Here is an 18,225-nt window from a genome sequence, read left to right as displayed (position 1 = left end):
GTGAGAATATGCCAAAGAGATTACTTCAAAATTTCCAAGCTAATTGTATTAAAAACATGATAAATTTATCTTTTAAAACTTACCTATGTGTTGATCCATTCTCCGCCTTGGTTTCTGGACTGCTGCATATGGGTCACCAGATGGCGCATACTCTTGCCTTGAAGGATTGGCACTGTTTCGACCCTGATTCATGTGGTGTCCGTAGTCCAAATCACCAGGCTGTTGGGGGTAGGCTGCATAGTCGTCGACTGCTCCATAACCACCGTGTGACATGGGATCGTATCCATAGGTGGAGCCGTGCGTGTGGAGGTTGGGGTGAGAGTGTTGGAACTGGCTCTGTGGGTCGACACTTGGAATTCCAGTTTGGCTTCCATTGTTGCTGGCTGCTGCGGCCATCTTCATTTGCCAGAGGGAGTCCTGGGAGTTGACTGAGCCACCATTGTTGGAATTGGAATAACTATTCTCCATGTAGCCCATGTTGACCCCTGCAAGGAGAGAAAGAAATCCAATAAGACCAAGCAATAGACACAGTGATTCCTGCACTACAATCAGTACATTACACCTGGCAACTAGCTTCTCAAAATTAGTCACAATTTGCTCCTAATAATCAAATACAGTTACTGCATCAAGTTTGAAAATAATCACTTCAAATTTTTGTGTAAATTAAACTGAAATGTGTCAATTACTGAAAAGCATAACAGCACTAAGTAAATTTTGATGTACAGCAAAAATTGACATCATCTACTTTGAAACACAATCAGCAACAAATATTGACAAATATACATCTCATTGGCATGCTCCACTAGTGCTAACCACAGATGGAATACTAAAACATACCGAGAGTTTTTCCTTGCTCTGCTAGAAAAAAATGTTAAAGTATTACAACTTTGACAATTTAAAATGATAAAAATCTGAATCTGATGCCTATTAACTTTAGACCTGACGATTTCTCAGCCTTCAATTTGACATGAAAAGACTGCATTAAATCATCCAACAGCAGTCGCAAGTCAGGTAAAAAAAAAAGACTAAATAACTCACATTCCCCACCATTTATGCCGTGTGTCTGAGGAGGTCCATGGTGCTGGTGGCCGGGCATCGCTCCATGGTAGCCGTAGCCGTTCTGGGCAGCGTAGACGTGGTGTCCCTTGGTGGCGTCATCCAGGGCAAGGTCCAGGGAGTGCTCCAGTGCCTTGTTCTCCAGACCCGAGCTTGGGTAGTAGGGTGGGGGAGGCTGCGTCACCATACTGGGGCCAACACTGTAGAATCCATAGCAGGTCAGACTGATGCCATAATTGACTTCTTTACCTTTGTACAAGTGTTTCACTAATCATATAGTACAAAATTTTAGAAAACATATGAAGGAAGATACTTGGTAGATCACAACATTTAAGAAAATGCCACACAGCACATATACATGCAAAACAGCATACATTCTATAAAAGTTTTTAAAAATCTACCACACATTGTGAGAAAATTTTGAGTGGAAAATATTGATATGAAGAATGATATGGTGAAGTTTGTTACATAATTGTCACATTGGTAAGAAAATAATTTTGGTGTATGAATGGAACCTAGCCTATGAAGCCATGAATAATCTTTCAGAGTGCACTAACTACACAACAAATTTGGGGTAAAACCAAGGGAAGACTACAGTGTCTTATAATGAAACGATACTATTATATTTACATTTACATCCCCAAAACGAACAGACATGTAAGAGAGAAAAAAGTGAGAATACACATTACTATGCAAATCATGGCAGTACCCTCTAAAATGCATTAGCAAATTGATTGCTAAGTATGTAACATGCACATTTTAGAAAGTCTTAGCAAAGAGCACGATCAAAACCAATTTTCATTATCGTTTGTAACAAATATCAAAAGGATAATCCCTACTCTAAGAATTTTTGCTACTTTTTGTCTGAAAATTACAAGTTGCCAAGAAAGTCAATTTTCTTGAAGACTAGCTCCATATCAATTTTCCAATTTATTGGGAGAAAAGAAGGAAAGACATACTCTAGAGCCAGCAAATTCTATGAGAGGAGTCACAGAGAAATGCAAAATAAGCTAATCACTATGCTTGTAGCAACCAATCTCAGCGCAATCACAAAGCTTCTTGGCATCTAAGCTTTATGATTAAAAATTAAACGAGGCAATCGATTTGAAAACACAAAAAAAGAGAATTCAAGTCAGAAGAACAAACATAGATTTTCATGCTACTACTGCCAAGCCGCCTTGAAGTTGCATTGAATTGGCATAATGCAGATGTTCAAATAATTTTGTTTTTAAGCTTCCTGCTTATGAACACCTTCCATGAAAGTTTACACACACCCTTTGCTTTAAGACCCATTCCTTCAGTGCAAAAATAATTGTGATAACCAGGGCCCATGGTAAACGCATCTCATCTCTTAGCACATCCAAAATTGGAAAGTAAAGAAAAGGTTTCAAAATGATACTCACTTTGAGGAATTCATTTCATAGTTCTTCCCACTGGCTTTCTTGTTCTGGTGCCGCTTGCAACGGCAGAACATGAAGAGCAATCCGACAAAGAGGATGAACACCACACAAGACACGACAATGGCAATCAGTGTTGGTGTTGCTAGCACGGAAGCCTCCTTGATGTAAGAAGGCCCAACTGGAGAGAGAACACGTAAAATATGTTAAACAAGAACTCGAAAAAATGTACCGCAGAAAGAAATACCAAAAAACAGGAAAGAAACATACTGTCGGCTTCGGTGTAGTCGCCACAGGTTTCAGGGTTGGACCGCAGGCACAGCTTGACGCGCACGCGGGGGTCTCCCTGCGTGACGGCGTTGTGCTCGGGGTCGAGCACGTCCTCGGGCACCTCGCTGCCGTAGTAGTTGTCGTCGCCTCCGAGAGACCTGCCGGTCGACCTGAATCCACTCTCCTGGAGGAAAAAGAGAGACGCGTTAGCATTCGCTTGGCCGAGACGGAGAGAGAGAGAGGCAGTCCGGTGTCCCCGGCCTGGCGGGGCGTGGCCTGGCGGGGCGTGGCCTGGCGGGGCGTGGCCTGGCGTACTCACCGGGTGCGTCTTGCTGGCCACCAGCGAGGAGATGACGGCCTCCCTGCGGGTGGCGGCGCCGCCGTTGGCCACGATGGGCAGCGTGTCCACGAGGTGCCACTCGTCCATCTCCTGGCCGGTGCTCACGTCCTGCACGATGCCGAGCGAGGCCTCGACCTGGCCCATGAGCTGCAGGCACGTGGCGGCGATGTTGATGGACAGCAGGTGGGACTCGGGGTCGTAGGTGACGCGCTGGGGCGCGGGGATGCGGTCCACCTTGGTGAGGGCGGCCACGGACTCGGAGTAGTTGCTGTGGCCCTTGGTGTTGTAGGCCTTCACCTTGAAGACGTAGCTGGCGTGCTGCTCCAGGGAGGTCACGTTGCAGGGGTTGTTCTTCTGGCAGTCGAACTCCTGCCAGCCGCCGGCCTCCCCGGACGTCGCCTCCGAGGAGCTGACCAGGTTGGCGTTGACGCTGGGGGGCGCGGCGGAGTAGCAGTCGCTGGCCAGGTCGCCGCCCTCGGTGTTGCTGCCGCCCGCCACGCGGCGGTACGACACGAAGTACTTGGTGTTCTGCACGCCGCCGTCGAAGCCGGCCTCCCACAAGAGCGTCACGTAGTTGTGGCCCACGGCGGTCGACTTGACGGCCTGGGGGTGTTCGGGGGGTCCCTTGGGCTGCAGCTTGATGGTCTCCCGCTTGGTGCCGAGGCCGTTGTTGGCGCGGCAGGTGTACTCGCCGTAGTCCACGTCGCGGATGTTGGAAACCTGCGGGAAGGGCAAGGCAGCGTTAGGCAGGGTTCGAATCCTGACCGGGTGGAGCAAAGCGAAAACGGAGCAGGGCGCGTCGCTTACCTTGAGCACGCTGGTGTAGATGTCGCCGTTCTCGGTGCTGGTGGTGATCTCGTAGTGGCCCTCGCTGCTGGTGAGCAGGGCGGCCTGGTTGCTGCCGTAACTCCACTGGAACTCGGGGCGCGGGTAGGCCTGCACGCGGCACACCACCTGGGCGTCCTCGCGGAGGTCGTAGGCCACCTTGTTGTAGCGGTTCAGGCTGATGGGCTCGTCTGTGGGGACAAGAGAAACACCGTGAGGCTCGGCCGGCGGACGAAACCACCCCCACAACCACAAACGCCGAAATGAAATACTCACGTTCAATGCGCAGGTGCATGGTGGACTCGGTCTTCTTCACTTCGTTCTCGAAGATGCAGGTGTACACGCCGCGGTCGCTGGGCTCCAGCTGGTTGTGCTCCTTGCGGTCCGGGCCGCTGAACTTGAGGATGCTCTGCACGGTGTAGACGGCGTTGCGCGCCTCCGACTCCTCGGTGCTGATGTCGTAGAAGCCGCTGCCGGGGGTGCCGGCGCCGATGTCGCGGCCGTCCTTGAGCCAGCGGATGGAGGGCTTGGGCTTGCCCTGCGCGCCGCACATGGCCGTGAAGTCGTCGTTGCGCACGCGCCTCGTCACGTGGGGCTGCAGCTTGGCCAGGAAGCGCGGCGGCTGGTGCACCTCCAGGAACACGGAGGCGGGCTCGCCCTGCCCGATCTCGTTGGAGGCCTGGCAGTGGTAGGTGCCCTCGCTGCCCAGGTGCGTCGACGTGATGGTGTACTTGGGGCCGGTGGTGAGCACGGTGGCGGGGCTGTTGCCGTTGCTGCTGCTGTTGCTGTCGGCGGGGTCGCGCCACCAGCGGAACTGCGGCAAGGGCCAGCCGGGCGGGTTGGCGGAGCAGGTGAGGGTGACGCCGGCGCCCTCGGTGGCCACGGGCTTGTCGGGGGAGATGCGGGCCAGGCCGGGCTTGTGGCGCACGAGCAGCGTGAGCGACGCGTTGCCGATGTGCTCGACGCGGCGCCGCGGCGGCGTGGACACGTCCAGGGTGTTGACGGCGCGGCACATGTACACGCCGGCGGACTCGGCCGTGACGCGGGGCAGCGACAGCACGGTGCCGGACTGGCGGAACTCGGGCCGGCCCTCGCGCACCCACTCCACCACGGAGGGCTTGGGGTTGGCCGACACGTTGCAGTGCACCGTCAGGCTCTCGTACTCCTCGGCCTCGCGGTGCTTCGAGTCCAGCGTCACTTGCGGCGGGTACAACACGTCCAGGGTGATCTCGGCCTCGCCGACCTGGCCCAGGCCGTTGTCGGCCGAGCACACGTACTTGCCGGCGTCCTGCACGGACACGCGGTGGATGGTGTGCGTGAAGGAGGTGGCCACGAAGCGGCCGTTGCGGGTCCAGCGCACGTTGCTGACGCGCGGCTTGGCGTCCACGTTGCACTGCAGGGTGGCGGTGCCGTCGCGCTCCACGCGAACGGGGTTGTCGGGGCCGATCTCCACGCGGGGGAAGTCTGGAAGCACAAGGAGGCCGCGGTTAGTCACCAGGAGTAATGGCTCGGGAGCCCAGCACTGCTCGGCATTGCTCAACACTGCTCAACACGTCCCCGTCACCAACACCTGAGCCGTGCGTGTGACTCACACGGCGACAGAATTCACACCTCCGCACACGGACGAGCCTGTCCTTCCGGGCCGCGCCCTGAGTGACGCGGCCGGAGCGGCGGAAGGGCCGGGCAGGGCCGGCCAGGCCAGCATCACACCCGTCTTGAAGGGGATCGGGTTGCCGGGCCACGCCGCGCCGTGCCACGCCATTGACAGGGCGACAACGCACTGCTTAGCAGCCCCGAGGCCGTGAGTCGGACAAACCCCTTCCGGCCCAAGCGGGCCGAGACCGGGCCGAGGCCGGGCCGGCGTTTAGTCGCCGTCACCGTGACACGGCGGCGTGACAACCCGACGCGACAGGCAGCGACGTCACGCAGATAGCGCTACCTAGGCCGCGACACACACACACACACACACACACACACGAAAATAAATCTAAATTCCTCATCCAGTAGAGCCCCCGCCTCGGGCCCCTCCCTTTGTGGGCCGTCCTCCGCCGGAGCGTGGCGAACCGAACCGCGCGGCCGAGGACGCCCGATGGAAATCAGCCCTTACGCTCCCGTTGTCGTCGCCCAGAGAATACGCAAAAAACAAAGCAAATACTGTCTGTAAGTAGAGAGAGAGAAGCGGAGAGAAAAGAAGACGCAAAAAAACTGCCAAGTGGAGCAAGCGGGCGCGCGGGGGCAGGTGTGGGGGGGACCTGTTGATAACACTCCACTCCCCCACGGAAACAAGCGGGCCTGATAAGAATCGGGAAGACGGAGGAAAGGGGGGAAGGGGGCGTCGGTAAAAAGACGACGACACAGTAAAGAGAGCGCTTTGTTTTCTGGAAACCACGACCCTTCCCTAGAAAGGGCCATTTTATTGGAGTGAGGCGCTGCTGCTGACGGGGACGGGCAGGGCCGGGCACAGCACAGCGACTTTACTCCAGAGGGCCCTCGGCACGCCCCACCCCGCCCGCCCCGCCCCGCCCCGCCCCGCCTCGCTCGGTTCGAAACTTGGGATGTGGAACAACAAACACGAGAAAAAGAACGCCGGCCGCCTCGCCGCTCCCTCGGCTCCCCTCGAGAGACCGAGGCAGCGCGCGAGCCCCAGCAGCCCCAGCAGCAGCCAGATTGGCCTAGTCTATGCAGTCCGCCCCAGGGAGCGGATTGGCTGAGCGAGCAGGTCCTGCCCAAATCCCCTGGCCGCGGCTTTTCGCCCCCCCCCCCCCCCCCAAGCTCCCCGAAAGCACAAAAGAAGCCACAGCGATAATCACGGGCAGAGCTGGAGGCAGCGCGGCAGCGCGATGAGGGGTATTGGCCGAATTGGCACGGCGCGCGCTCTCCGCTGCCCCGCCCCGCCCCGCCGACGCCGTTGCCAATTCCGTTAATTGCCGTGCAGGGAAAAGGGGCGGACGGCCGCGGCGGGGTTTGAGCGACGCGTCGCCGCCCCGCCAAACCCCGAACCCAAAGCCCCTACCAAAGCGGCAGTGGGACGGCGCACAGTGGGCCAGAAGACCGGTTGAAGCGGCCAAAATTCTTGACGCGTTATGAGTTCCAGAGTCGCTAAATCGGACTCGAGTCAAGCGTGTGACCCCACCAATGGCTTGCTCTCCGAACGAGGAATCCATTGGTGGGGTCACACGTTCGGTTCGGGTCCTGTGTAGCGACTCTGGAGCTCAACACGCGTCTAGAGTTTTGGCCACCTCCACCGGTCTTCTGGCCCACTCACTGTGCGGCGCGTCCATGTACATGTGTGCGCGGTAACGGATAGCATCGAGTGCAGCAGAGCGAGTGCAGGGCGGCCAGCGCCGCGCCCACGGGCTTCCGTCGCGGCGAGCGTGGCGGCACCGCGGCGGCACGGCGGCACGCCGACGAGGCCGTAGGCGTCGAGGAGGAGAAGAAGAGGGCCCTGCGGCCGGCCGGCTGGCCCTGGACCAAGTCGCTATCAGATGAACGGGTTATTGAAACCGCATTAGCCGCACGTCGCCCTGCCTGCCCTGGCCGGCCGGCTTGACAAGGCTTGCCGGCCCCCGCCTTAATAACCCCCTCCATTGCCACCTCCCGGACCGCCTCGCCTTTAATGAGGGGCTGCTCTGATTGATTTCTTATGCAAGTAGCGAAAAAGGCGAAGGCGAGGCAGGCGAGCCTGCCAGTGTGCCTGCCTGTGTGCAGCAAGGCTCCGTGGCTCCGCGCCGCGGCATGCCGTCAGGCTAACTAGACGTCCGAGGCCAGTAAAGTTACTCGTAAAAGTCCGCTAAGCGCGAGCTAAGCGACAACGCGGAGGGAAAGGCCAGTCCTACCCTGCCCGCAAAAAACCCATAGCAAAAGCGACGGTACTCACAGTTGACGGAGAGGGTGACCACGGTCTCCAGCTTGGTGCCCTCGGGCATGGCGCGGTTCCAGACGACGCAGCGGTACACGGCGCCGTCGTCCGTCCTCGACGCGTTCACCGTCAGCACGGCCGTGGTGGCCACGTCACGGGAGGCGCCGTTCTTCATGGTGGCTTCCAGCGGGAACGTGTTGCCTTCCTTGTACCACCTGGAAAAGACGAAAAAAGGTTAGTTTCGGTGGCCTCAGCGCCTGCGAGGTAGGCAACTCCTCCGGCACGCTACGCACGGCCGCCGCGCGGGTTGCCTACCCGAACGCCTGCAGTTTGCAGGCGCCTGGGTAGGCAGCCCGGCGGACCGGCCGCCTCATCAACCTCGCCGATTATGCTGGCCCGTGCATAACGGTCAGGCCCGCCGCTTCACTTACTCATCCTCATGCCGAAACGGCGAAACGCGACGCGCACCTCGTTCTCCTCAATGACCCCCCGGTCGCCCCGCCTCCCTGATTGGGTCGATCCGGGGCTCTTAGCCCGCATTACAACGCGCGGTCCAGTTTGGGCCGCCGTCGCCCGTCCCGTCCGGCCGGCTGCAGCCCCGTCCCAAGTCCAGTCCGTCTTGTCCATCAATCAGACGGCCGGCCTGCCCGGTCGGGATGAGCCCCCCGCCGTCTCTCTCGCACCCGAGCGGGGCGCCCCGCGAGAGAGAGAGAGAGAGAGAGAGAGAGAGAGAGAGAGAGAGAGAGAGAGAGAGAGAGAGAGAGAGAGAGAGAGAGAGAGAGAGAGAGAGAGAGAGAGAGATGGCCGGCATGTCCGCTGCTAATCGATTCGGCCTGTTTGCTTTGCTTCCCGAGTCCACCTGCGCGCTGCGCTGTAGCCGAGGGCCTGGCCGTGCCGGGCTGTGCCTCGCTGGGGCTGCCGGCAACAAAGAGGAGCGGCAACCCCCCCCCCCCTTTTCCCTCTCACTTCCGGTGCTGCACGCCGTAAACTCCTCGGTTGTCGATCCCCTTTACTTGAGATGACTCAATCAGTGGAGCAACTAGCGGCCAGCCGGGCAGCCAGCCACCCCCAACAGGTAGCCGGAAGGCGAGCAGCCCGTTCGCTAACAACTCGAGAACTCGAAGCAGTGCGCCGGGCGCGCCACTCACCTGATGACGGGGTCGGGCGATCCGCCGGTGCTGCCGCACGACAGCTGCATGGGCTTGCCCTCGGTGGCGACGGGCCGCACGCCGGGGGTGACGACGGGCGCGTCGGGCGGCGTGAGCACGGTCAGGGCCACGACGTGCGAGTGCAGGTCCAGGCCCGAGCCGGGTGCCTTGACGCGGCACTCGAAGCGCCCGTTGTCGCGCTCGTACGACACGTTGCTGATGAGGAGGTCGTAGCGGCCCTGCTCCGGCCGGAAGTCCAGGCGGTAGTTGGTGTCGAGCGGGGCGTCGCCGATGGCCACGTTGTCGTGCTTGCGGGTGTTGACGCGCAGCCAGAAGTAGGTGGGGTTCTGCTGCGCCACTTGGGGGGCGAAGCGACACGACAGCGACACGTCCTCGCCCTCCCGCGTGTCCCGGACCTCGGGCGCCGCCGCCGTCGCGCCCGCCGAGCCCGCGGCCATGGCCACGCACAGCAGCGAGGCCGCCACCCCTGCAACACGCAAAAGAAAACACAAGGGACGTTATAAATTTGCCACAACCCGTCAAATCAACACACAGAGAGAGAGCGGAACGTGGGGCGCGCTGCACGCCGCGGCCCGCCGCCGACCCGCCGCCGGGCGCGACCAAAAAGAAGCGGCCACACTGTGAAAAACAGCGACGATCCGACAAGGGCGTTGTTTTATTTCATCACGTCCAGCGACTAAAAGACTTTTTTACGACTCGTTTTTTACTTTTTCCAGTGCCCCTCCCCGCCGAGCTCATTAACGGCATGCCGGGCTCGGCCTGCTCGGCCCGATGTGGCACCGCGTCCGCAGCGCCGCGTCTGCAGCGCTCCTCGTGGTCCGTCACCCCCTCTAGTTTCTCCTCTTTTTCTTCCCCCGTTTTCCCCCTCCCCGCCCCTTTGTTCGTCCGGCAGCCGAAGAGGCAGGAGTCGAGCTCCAATTTGTTTTTTGGTCAAGCGAGACTCCTGTTGTATTCTGATGGGACGCCGAGTGCCCCCGCCCCGCCGCGCCGCGCCAGGCTCCAGTCCAGCCGGCAGCGCAGTCCGGCAAAAAGCGCTCTTGATCCGGTCCGGTCCGCGGCTAGGCCGGCCAGCCGGTCCGCGCGGCACCGCGCTGCACCGCGGGGGCTGGGCGGGGCACTGCATGTCCAGCCCGCGGCGCGGCGGCGCAGCCTTGGCGGCGGCAGCGCGCAGATCTGCATTCGATCTAGAACGTATAGTACACTGGCGGGCCGCGCGCCGACACTGCGAAGCGTTTCCAGCCACAATTAGATTCGCGCTGTTCCTCCCCCCCCCCCCCCCCGCCTCCGGGAGGCTGCAAGGACCTCATGACCCCGCCGGGAGAAACGCGAAACGCATCGTGCGAGTGGCGCAGCCGGCAAAGCCAAACCGACCGCGGCGCGGCCCGGCTGGGCCTCCGCTGGCCGGCCAGACGGAGATAGCCTGCAGGGGTCATCAACCAGCGCCACGCCGAGCAGTGGCGGAGCTGGCGGGGCCTCTCGGGAGCCAACAGGCTGGCCCGGCGGTGGAAGCCAGCCCCTCCACGGACACTCCAAGCAGGCAGCAGCACCGCACCAGCCAGCGCTCACTTTTTGCTGTTTGTATGCAAATTATTTAAGATGACGCGCCGCCGCTGCCGCCGTCGTGCCGCCGAAGGCTTGGCGAAGAAAAGGCGAAGCGAGGGGGGGGGGGGGGGTCGTAAACAGGGGTTGGATGGGGCGGAGGCGGGGCCGGCCGGCCGACGCGTGCAAACGCTGAAAAAATGGACATCGCGCACAACGCGGCCGGGAACGACGGCCGCAGGCAACAGAGAGAGAGATAGAGACAGGTATAGAGATAGAGGAACGGAGAGGGAGAGAGAGAGGGAGAGGGAGAAAGGGAAGGAAAAAAGAGATGAAAAGCAAACGCAACAACGGCCGGCATCATCAGCATTGTGCGCGACGCCATTGGAACGGGGTAACGGTGACCAGCCTTCACTTTGACATTTCGGGCCCGCGGGGCGGGGCGGGGGCGCGCGGCGCGGCGGCCAAAATCCTTACTCATGCGACGCAGCCGCGGACACAGCCGGACGCAGTGATAAGCGGGGCCTAACTGCTCCGGCCGCTGCCTTCTGGTGCTGCCTTGTCAGCCTCGCCTCCATATCGCCTGCCGCCTAACGGGCCAGGGCGTGCAGGCCGCACGTACCCCAGATTAAGGTGAAGGCAATCGCTGCAGCGCTGCAGCCTAGCCTAGGGCCGCGCACTCGCCGCGCTCACAGTGCACGCACACACGTCCGCGCCGAACGTGCGCCGCGGCGGGCTGGGCCGGGCCTACGTGCACCGCGAGGGCGACGTACATGAGCGGCAGCGACGTGAAAAACGACATCGGCGATGATGATGGCGGCCAAGGCGTCGGGGTCAGTGGGTCTGGACGCGCCGCGCCGCCGCACAGTGGGCCAGAAGACCGGTGGAGGCGGCCAAAAGTCGAGACGCGTTTTGAGCTCCAGAGTCGCTAAGAGGGACACCAACCGAACGTGTGACCCCACCAATGGATTCCTCGTTCGGAGAGCAATCCATTGGTGGGGTCACACGTTCGGTTCAAGTCCCATTTAGCGACTCTGGAGCTCAAAACGCGTCTATAATTTTGGCCGCTCCGCCGCTCTTCTGGCCCACTGTGCGCCGTGCATCGGCCGGCTCGGCGCGTTGCTCGGTGCGCCGCCGCGACGCCCACGCGGCTAATGGCGTCTAAGGGCGGCCGGCCCGGCGGGCCGCTTAGCGACGCTTAGCGACGCTTAGCGCTCGGCGTCCCGATTTAAAGCGGACGCTCGGCGGACGAGACGACGCGCCGGCGACGCACAGCTCGGCGCGCATTGATTCGCGCTGGCCACGACGACGGCCATCAAGTCCACGACGCGGCCGGGAGAAAGTGCGCCCCGACGGTGCAGTGCCTCGCAGTGCCGCATCAGCCGGTCGCCCTAAACGCCTAACGGCGGCGCAGGCCGGCAGCGAGAGGCGGCCCACAAAGAGTGCCATTTCGTACGCACGATTAGGCGGTCGTGGTGTCGCATCGGGGCCACCGCGGCCACGGCCGGAACCAGGGCCGCGCCGCCGCGGACGACGGGGTGCCTACCTCGCCGGGTCGCGGGACTCAGACTCAACAGGCGACGCGGCCGCCGACGCTGGAGCCCACTGCAGCCAAAGCTGGAGCCAGCGCTGGAGCCATGCCAGAGCGACACCTCCCCAGCGCTCCGCCCCGCCGCTCCGCTCCCAACCGCTGCAAGTGTGCCAACTCTACGCCATGCAGGCCGATCGCGATGCGGTCGGATCAAGAAAAGCAGCTCAGGGCGGGGTGGGGCGGGGCGGGGCGGTCGCTACACTTTTCTTATTTTAGGCACGGCCCAACTCCGGGCCGGGCTCCGCGCAGAGCCTACATCGACGGCCAGCCGTTTGGCGCGTTGTTCGTCGTGCACGAGGCGTTCCGCGTTCCGGGAACACGGCCGTCTCGTGGAAGCGGAGCGTCAACAGCTGACGGCATCGGGGCGGGCAGGGCACGGCGCACGCGAGGACCCGAGAGGTTCAAGACGCCGTCGGTGTGAGGCCGCCAGGCGCAGGCAGGCAGACCCGCCGGGCAGCCATTACGAGCTCTCCGGCAGCTTCGTCTCCTCAATCCCGATCGCCTTCGGGAACGACGGAACGACAGCGAGGCACGAAGGAGACAAAGGAGAGGCCCCGAGCTCCCTGAGCCCCACCGACGTTGTTTTGTCCACTACTTTGTTATTATCATTTCTCCCTTCTCCTTCCCCGCTGCTCCGGCCGGACGGCTTCGGCTGGCTTCGGCCGGCTTCGGCCCCAGCCTCGGCTCGGACGCCCGCTGCCTTTTTATTCCTTTTACAAACAAGTCGAGCTGTCGGTAGTCGCGTCGACCCCGGACGAGGCAAGACTACCTAAACACTCACGCCAGGTTTTAAAACTTTTAGGCCCCTCCCGCCCCGTGCCCCTGCCCGTCCAGGACCACGACCGGACCTAGCCCGACCGGCTCGCGGGGCGCGGCGGGGCGCGGCGGGGAGGGGCGGTCAGCGAGCAGGTGCAGCCGGCTCTGCAGCTCGCGAACCGTTACCCGAGGCGGGGCCGGGCCTATGTCACACACGGCACTCGGCACGGCCGGCCATATGAACAAGACAATCCCATTTCATTTTCCAGCGAGTGTGAGTGTGCGTGTGTGCGAGTGAGTGCGTGCGCCAGCGCTGACACCCACTCGTCAGTTTGACGCCGAGGCTGCCACAGCCGTCTGATTCAGAACACTGCTTCGTCGCTCTGTCTCTCTCGCACCCGTACGGACCGCCCCATGAGTGCGAGAGAGACAGAGCGACGAAAGCAGTGCTCGGAATCAGACGGCAGGCTGTGCCACAGGCGGGTCGCTGCCGCCGCGGCGCCGCGGAGACTTGAACGCTGGTGGAGTGCGAGAGGGCCGCTGCCGCTGCGTTTTGGCGGTGCACTCGTTTTGGCGGTGCCTGTACCTCCGGCCTCCGCCACCCCCAGGGCGGGGCACGCCGCGTCCGATCCGACACGCCGAGCCAGACGGGGCCCATGTATATTTGAAAACACGCACTCACTCTGGCACGGCGCGACGGCCCTTCTTGGAGCGGGCTGCCGTCCGGACGGAGGCACGGCACGGCGAGGCCCTGCCCGCCGGCGGCCAGCGCGGCCAGCACGCACGGCGCATGCATGCCGGTGCAGCGGCGGCCATCTTGTCCGGGGGGAAGGGAAGGAGGCGAGGAGCTACCTGCGGCCGGCTCCGCCCACATGACTTGTTGGCGTCCAGGCGGACGGCCGGGCGGGCGGCCAGGCCGAGCTGGCAGCAGGCAGGCCTTCCCTCTGACGGGCGCGAGGCGCGGCCAGCCAGGGCAGCCAGCCAGGCGGACACCTGCATCCTACGATCCTGCCTGCAAGCGAGCCGGCCAGGCGGGCAGGCAGGCAGGCAGGCGAGGTAGGGCTGCCAACCGCCTCCAAGCCGTGCAGCGCTACCAACTGTTGCGTCCAGAGACCCGACTTCCCCGGCGCGTCGCGTCGCGCTGCCGCGCGGCGACCGGATGCGGAGACCGCGCCGCGCCACTGCTGTGCCACCGCGGCGACGCGGGACGCAAAATCGGCCGCCAGGCAGCCGATTCATCATCGCCGGCTCTCAAAGGGAGAAAAATGGCGGGCGTGGCGTGCCGCCGTGCCGCCGCGGTGTTTTTCTCTCGAGAGGTAAACGCGACAGACAAACGAACCCCAAGTGGGCATGACGTCGGCGGGATCCCGAAATGCAAGAGTCACGGCTAGCTAAATGGCAGACGTCGTCGTCGTGGCCGGGCGGCCCCGCGCCGGCCCGCCTTCTTCAGGCCCGCCGGCCCACCGGACGCGGCCAGGACGACGTCAAGGACGACGCCGTGCGGGACCACCGCGACGCACAATCACCCCCGCGAGAGGGGAAGGGGGGACGGACGGCGCCAGACACTACTTGACGATGCCGGGCACGACGGCGACGGACACAGCCGTCGCCGGGGGGGTTTATTTGAACGCGGCGTATTTAAAAGTCCCGGCGCGGAACGAGAGGAGGGACGACTTCCGGTGGCGGAGACGGCGCAGCAGGTTGCAGCAGTGCGCCAGCGCGGTCAGTGCCACCCTCCAGGACTCCCTCCAGGAGGACCTGTCCGTCCGGGAGTCCGGGACGGGCCGCGCACGCACGTCCTGCGGCCGGCCGCGCCAAACTGGAAGACAAACCGACACAATGCGGGGGCAGGCCGGCAGGTGGCGGTGAAGATGATGGTGATTCAAAGGAAGCAGGACAGGCCATCCTGGACAGGATGCTCCCACGGTGCACGCCTGCGGGCGGGCCTGGCGGGCGGGCGGGCTGCGGGCGCCACGGCCACCGCGCATGCGCACCGCCACGACACCGGCGAGGACCCCGTCGGGACATCATCGTGCGTGCCGCGTGCGTCCCGTTAGGATCAAGGGTTCACGCGCGGATCGATAAAGAAGGTAGCGGTAGCGACGCACGCCGCGGCCCTGCAGCCCTGCCTGTCTCTCTCGCACTCGCGGCGCGTCCCGTGCGGGTGCGAGAGAGACAGAGAGCGACGAGACGCCGCCCGGCATCAGTCTGCTGCCGGCCCTGCTGGCCCTGCACGAAGGCGAAGGCACGCCGCGAGGCCCATAAAGGTAACGGCTCCTTGAACCGCCTCGAACAGGCCGGCCGGACCACGGGCCGGACCACGGGCCGGGCCCGCATCATTTCGCCTCGCCGTTTCGTAAAAAAGGCGGACGCTGTCCGAAAGGCGAAGGCAAGGCCCTCCAGGGCCCGGCGGCCGGTGGCGCAACCGCGGCGCCCTCCTCTCCGTCTCCCCGCACTGACTGGCCGCGACGTCCGCGTCGACGACGTCAGCGCCGCCGCGTCAGCGACTCTCCAATTCCGCGAAGACGCCGGAAACGCCGACCCGGCCGCCACGCCACGCGGCGACCGTGGGCCGCGGCGTGTGCAGGTCGTGTGCTGCTCGCCGACAAGCTCGCCGTCCTGCAGCCCGGCCTGCAGGGCGTCGCCGCGTCGCCACAAGGGACCGCGCCGCGTGGTGCCCGCCGCGCGACACACGACTCCGCCATATAACGCCCCGCGTGGCCGGGCGGCCGGGCCGTGACGCAGTGTCGCGACGCGCCGCGGCTTTAAATCAAAAGCCAGCCAACTGATTTATTGCACTCATGAATCACACGAATTTTCCTTCTTCTATCACGCGCACTGTGTGTGCGTGTGTGTGTGTGTGTGTCGCGGACGTGCCACGTTGGGCGTGACGGGCAGCCTGATCCATGAGGGCCACAAGTAGGATACAAACACGGACACACACACAGACACACGTACACACAGAGCGTTGGTTTCGCGGTGCAGTATGCAAATGGGGCACTGTCCGACCCGGTCAAAAAAACAGACGCCGTTCGCGGCCAGAAAGAGGAGCGCCCCCTTTGCCCCGAGCCCTGGGCGCCGGGCCCACTCTGGACTCGACCACCCCTCCTCCACAGTCCGTTCACTTCTTCCACTCCTTCTTCTCCGTCTTCGCACGTCAAGTCTTATCTGCCTGCATTACCGCTCGGCCCTACAGTGCACCGCCCCGGCCCTGCCCGGCCCGCGCGCTCTAATTGCATCACCTCTATTCATTTGCAGCCCCCCCACTTTTCCCTCTCTCTCGCGATCCGCAGAGGGAAGCCGGGGAAGTGCCTCGAAATGTTTGGTTTTCAAAGGAGAGCGACGAGACGACGCCTCGGTGCACCGACCGCCGCCGCCGCCGCCGTTCCCACCGATGCGGCAACGCCGAGGCCGCCGAGGCCAGCGCCGTGCCATCCGCGACACCGAAAAATGCTGCCGCCAACAAAGCGTCGCACCTCGCCAAGCCGCCAAGCCTCGCCAAGCAGCGAAGCCAGTGACAAAATACTGACGCAACTGCGGGAGAAAAATAAAACTTCTCACGGCTCTCCTGACTATGCGATGCCCTGACTCCCAGGAGGAGGGCCGGCGGGGCCGGGGGCCCACGGTGCGGAGCGGAGCGCCCACAATGGGGCTCGGATGCATGGATGCATGCGGCAGGGTTGACACCTGGCCGTCCTGGCCATCCCGGCGCAGCAGCATGGGGCCGCCGCCCTGCGTCGCTCTCTCCGTCTCTCTCGCACCCCTACGGACCTACGGGACGGCCCGCGGGTGCGACAGAGACGGAGCGACGCTGCGCCGCCCCCCACCCCCTTGACCAGCCTCTCGGCGGGGCACCCTCTGTATGGATGACTTCGATGGTCCTCCATATCCACGCGGACGGACGGACGGACGGGCAAGCGGGCAGGCCCCCTGTGGGGACCAAACACCTCACAAACTCAGGTAGCCTCACGGACGGCACGCGGGCGTACCCGGGACCAACACCGCCCCGCCCACCCCGCCCCGCCAAATCTCCGTCGGACAAGAGGGTCCTTTTTGACACGGCAGTCATATGAATATCCGGACAAGATGGCAGGAAAAAATACGCCCACTGTCTGGAATGTCCTCTTCCCTTTTCGTACGACTCGAGTGTGTGTGTGTGTGTGTGTGTGTGTGTGATATGAGAATTTACGACGCGACGTGGTGAGGGAGGGCCGGGCCGAGCCAGGCTTGGCCAGGCCGGCCGTTGAACGGGTTGCGGCCTCGGCCGGCCTCGGCATCGACTTGGCCACGGCGGAGACGTCGGTTCGTCGCTTCCCGGAACGCAGCGGACGCCGAGTAGAGGACGACCGTGGATCGATATCGGTGTCACGTCACCGTCGCCATTTCGACTCCTCCCCCTCTGGCCGTGTTTTTTGAAAAGGCAACTTTTTGGGCACGTGCTCCAGCCGGCACGGCGTTCCGCCAGCGACACCCACGAAATTCCGAACGAGAGAGGGAGAGAGGGGAACGAAATGGAGAGAGAGACAAGAAAGGAGGCCAGGTACGAGAGTGCTTTAATTATCTCCAGGGACCTCCGTGCGGGGCGGGGCGGGGCGGAGAGGTATCGCATTAGAGCAGAGAGGTCCCCGCAGCACCAGAACCGATTCCTCCATTTTTTTCAGGACCGTCATTTGTCGGGGCCTCCAGGCCTTGCTCCTCGCTCTGCTTTTGCTCTTCTCTTTCAATCACCGTCGCAGTATGCAAACCACGGCGAGGACGAGGAGGCCGGGGCGCTGGCCAACCTGTTGGCGGCTTGACGGCGACCTGGCCACGCGTTGTAATTGCACACGCACGCCGAGGTGCACCCTCGGACACAAAGGCGGGGCAGCAGAATGGGGCCCTGCTCTGCCACGGCCAGCACGGTGCCAGCACGGTGCCAGCAGCAGTACCAGCGCCGTCCGCCCCAAACAAGGCGGCCTTTGTCCGAGAGGATCAGACCGGAGCTGCAGCAGCACCAACAGCGCAAACAGCGCCAAGCCCGCTATTTGCCACAAAAACCTTCCCTTCCCTCCTCCGGCCCGGCCGACTTTGTCACCAGTGGGCCCGCAGCCCCGCCAGGGCCCCGCCCCCGCGCGGTCATGCGATCTGCGCCGCTGCACCTCGCGCTGCCCCGACCGCCAGGCCGCCACTAAATCAGCGCGGGCCGGGCGACGCCCGGGCGGCGGGCAACACGGCGACGCCCCGCAGCGTCACCCGCCAAGCGCGGATCCAGAAAGAAAGGGGGGGGGGGGGTAACTGACCCCCGCCCCTGACCCTAGCCGCCTGAAAGGTACGAGAAAGCAACACGTTACCCCTGTAAGTAGGCAAAATGGGCTCCCCCTGGCTCCCCCCCCCCAGGCCGGCTCTGGATCCGACAGTGTCGCGGCCACCACGTCCACGTCACC

At 62.6% G+C, this 18,225-nt stretch overlaps 1 protein-coding gene across 7 annotated transcripts in view; it reads right to left on the bottom strand.

The window, feature by feature from the left end:
• Positions 1 to 18,225, bottom strand: part of LOC117645893 (hemicentin-2) — a 51,253-nt gene that overhangs the window by 3,540 nt on the left and 29,488 nt on the right. The window contains exons 2-11 of one of the 7 annotated variants that reach the window (XM_034386435.1): positions 8,896 to 9,382; positions 7,766 to 7,962; positions 4,165 to 5,352; positions 3,871 to 4,079; positions 3,043 to 3,783; positions 2,724 to 2,907; positions 2,460 to 2,634; positions 1,039 to 1,256; positions 838 to 858; positions 84 to 485 (exon numbers count right to left, since the gene is read on the bottom strand). In XM_034386435.1, the coding sequence (XP_034242326.1) occupies positions 84 to 485; positions 838 to 858; positions 1,039 to 1,256; positions 2,460 to 2,634; positions 2,724 to 2,907; positions 3,043 to 3,783; positions 3,871 to 4,079; positions 4,165 to 5,352; positions 7,766 to 7,962; positions 8,896 to 9,382 (3,822 nt within the window). The other 6 variants (XM_034386436.1, XM_034386437.1, XM_034386440.1 and 3 more) reach the window with 6 other exon arrangements.

The sequence above is a fragment of the Thrips palmi genome, unplaced genomic scaffold, assembly GCF_012932325.1.
Source record: "Thrips palmi isolate BJ-2018 unplaced genomic scaffold, TpBJ-2018v1 HiC_scaffold_19, whole genome shotgun sequence".
In the NCBI taxonomy this organism is placed as follows: Eukaryota; Metazoa; Arthropoda; class Insecta; order Thysanoptera; family Thripidae; genus Thrips; species Thrips palmi.
Note: the sequence above shows the minus strand (reverse complement) of the source record. Positions and strands in the feature narration are given on the sequence as shown.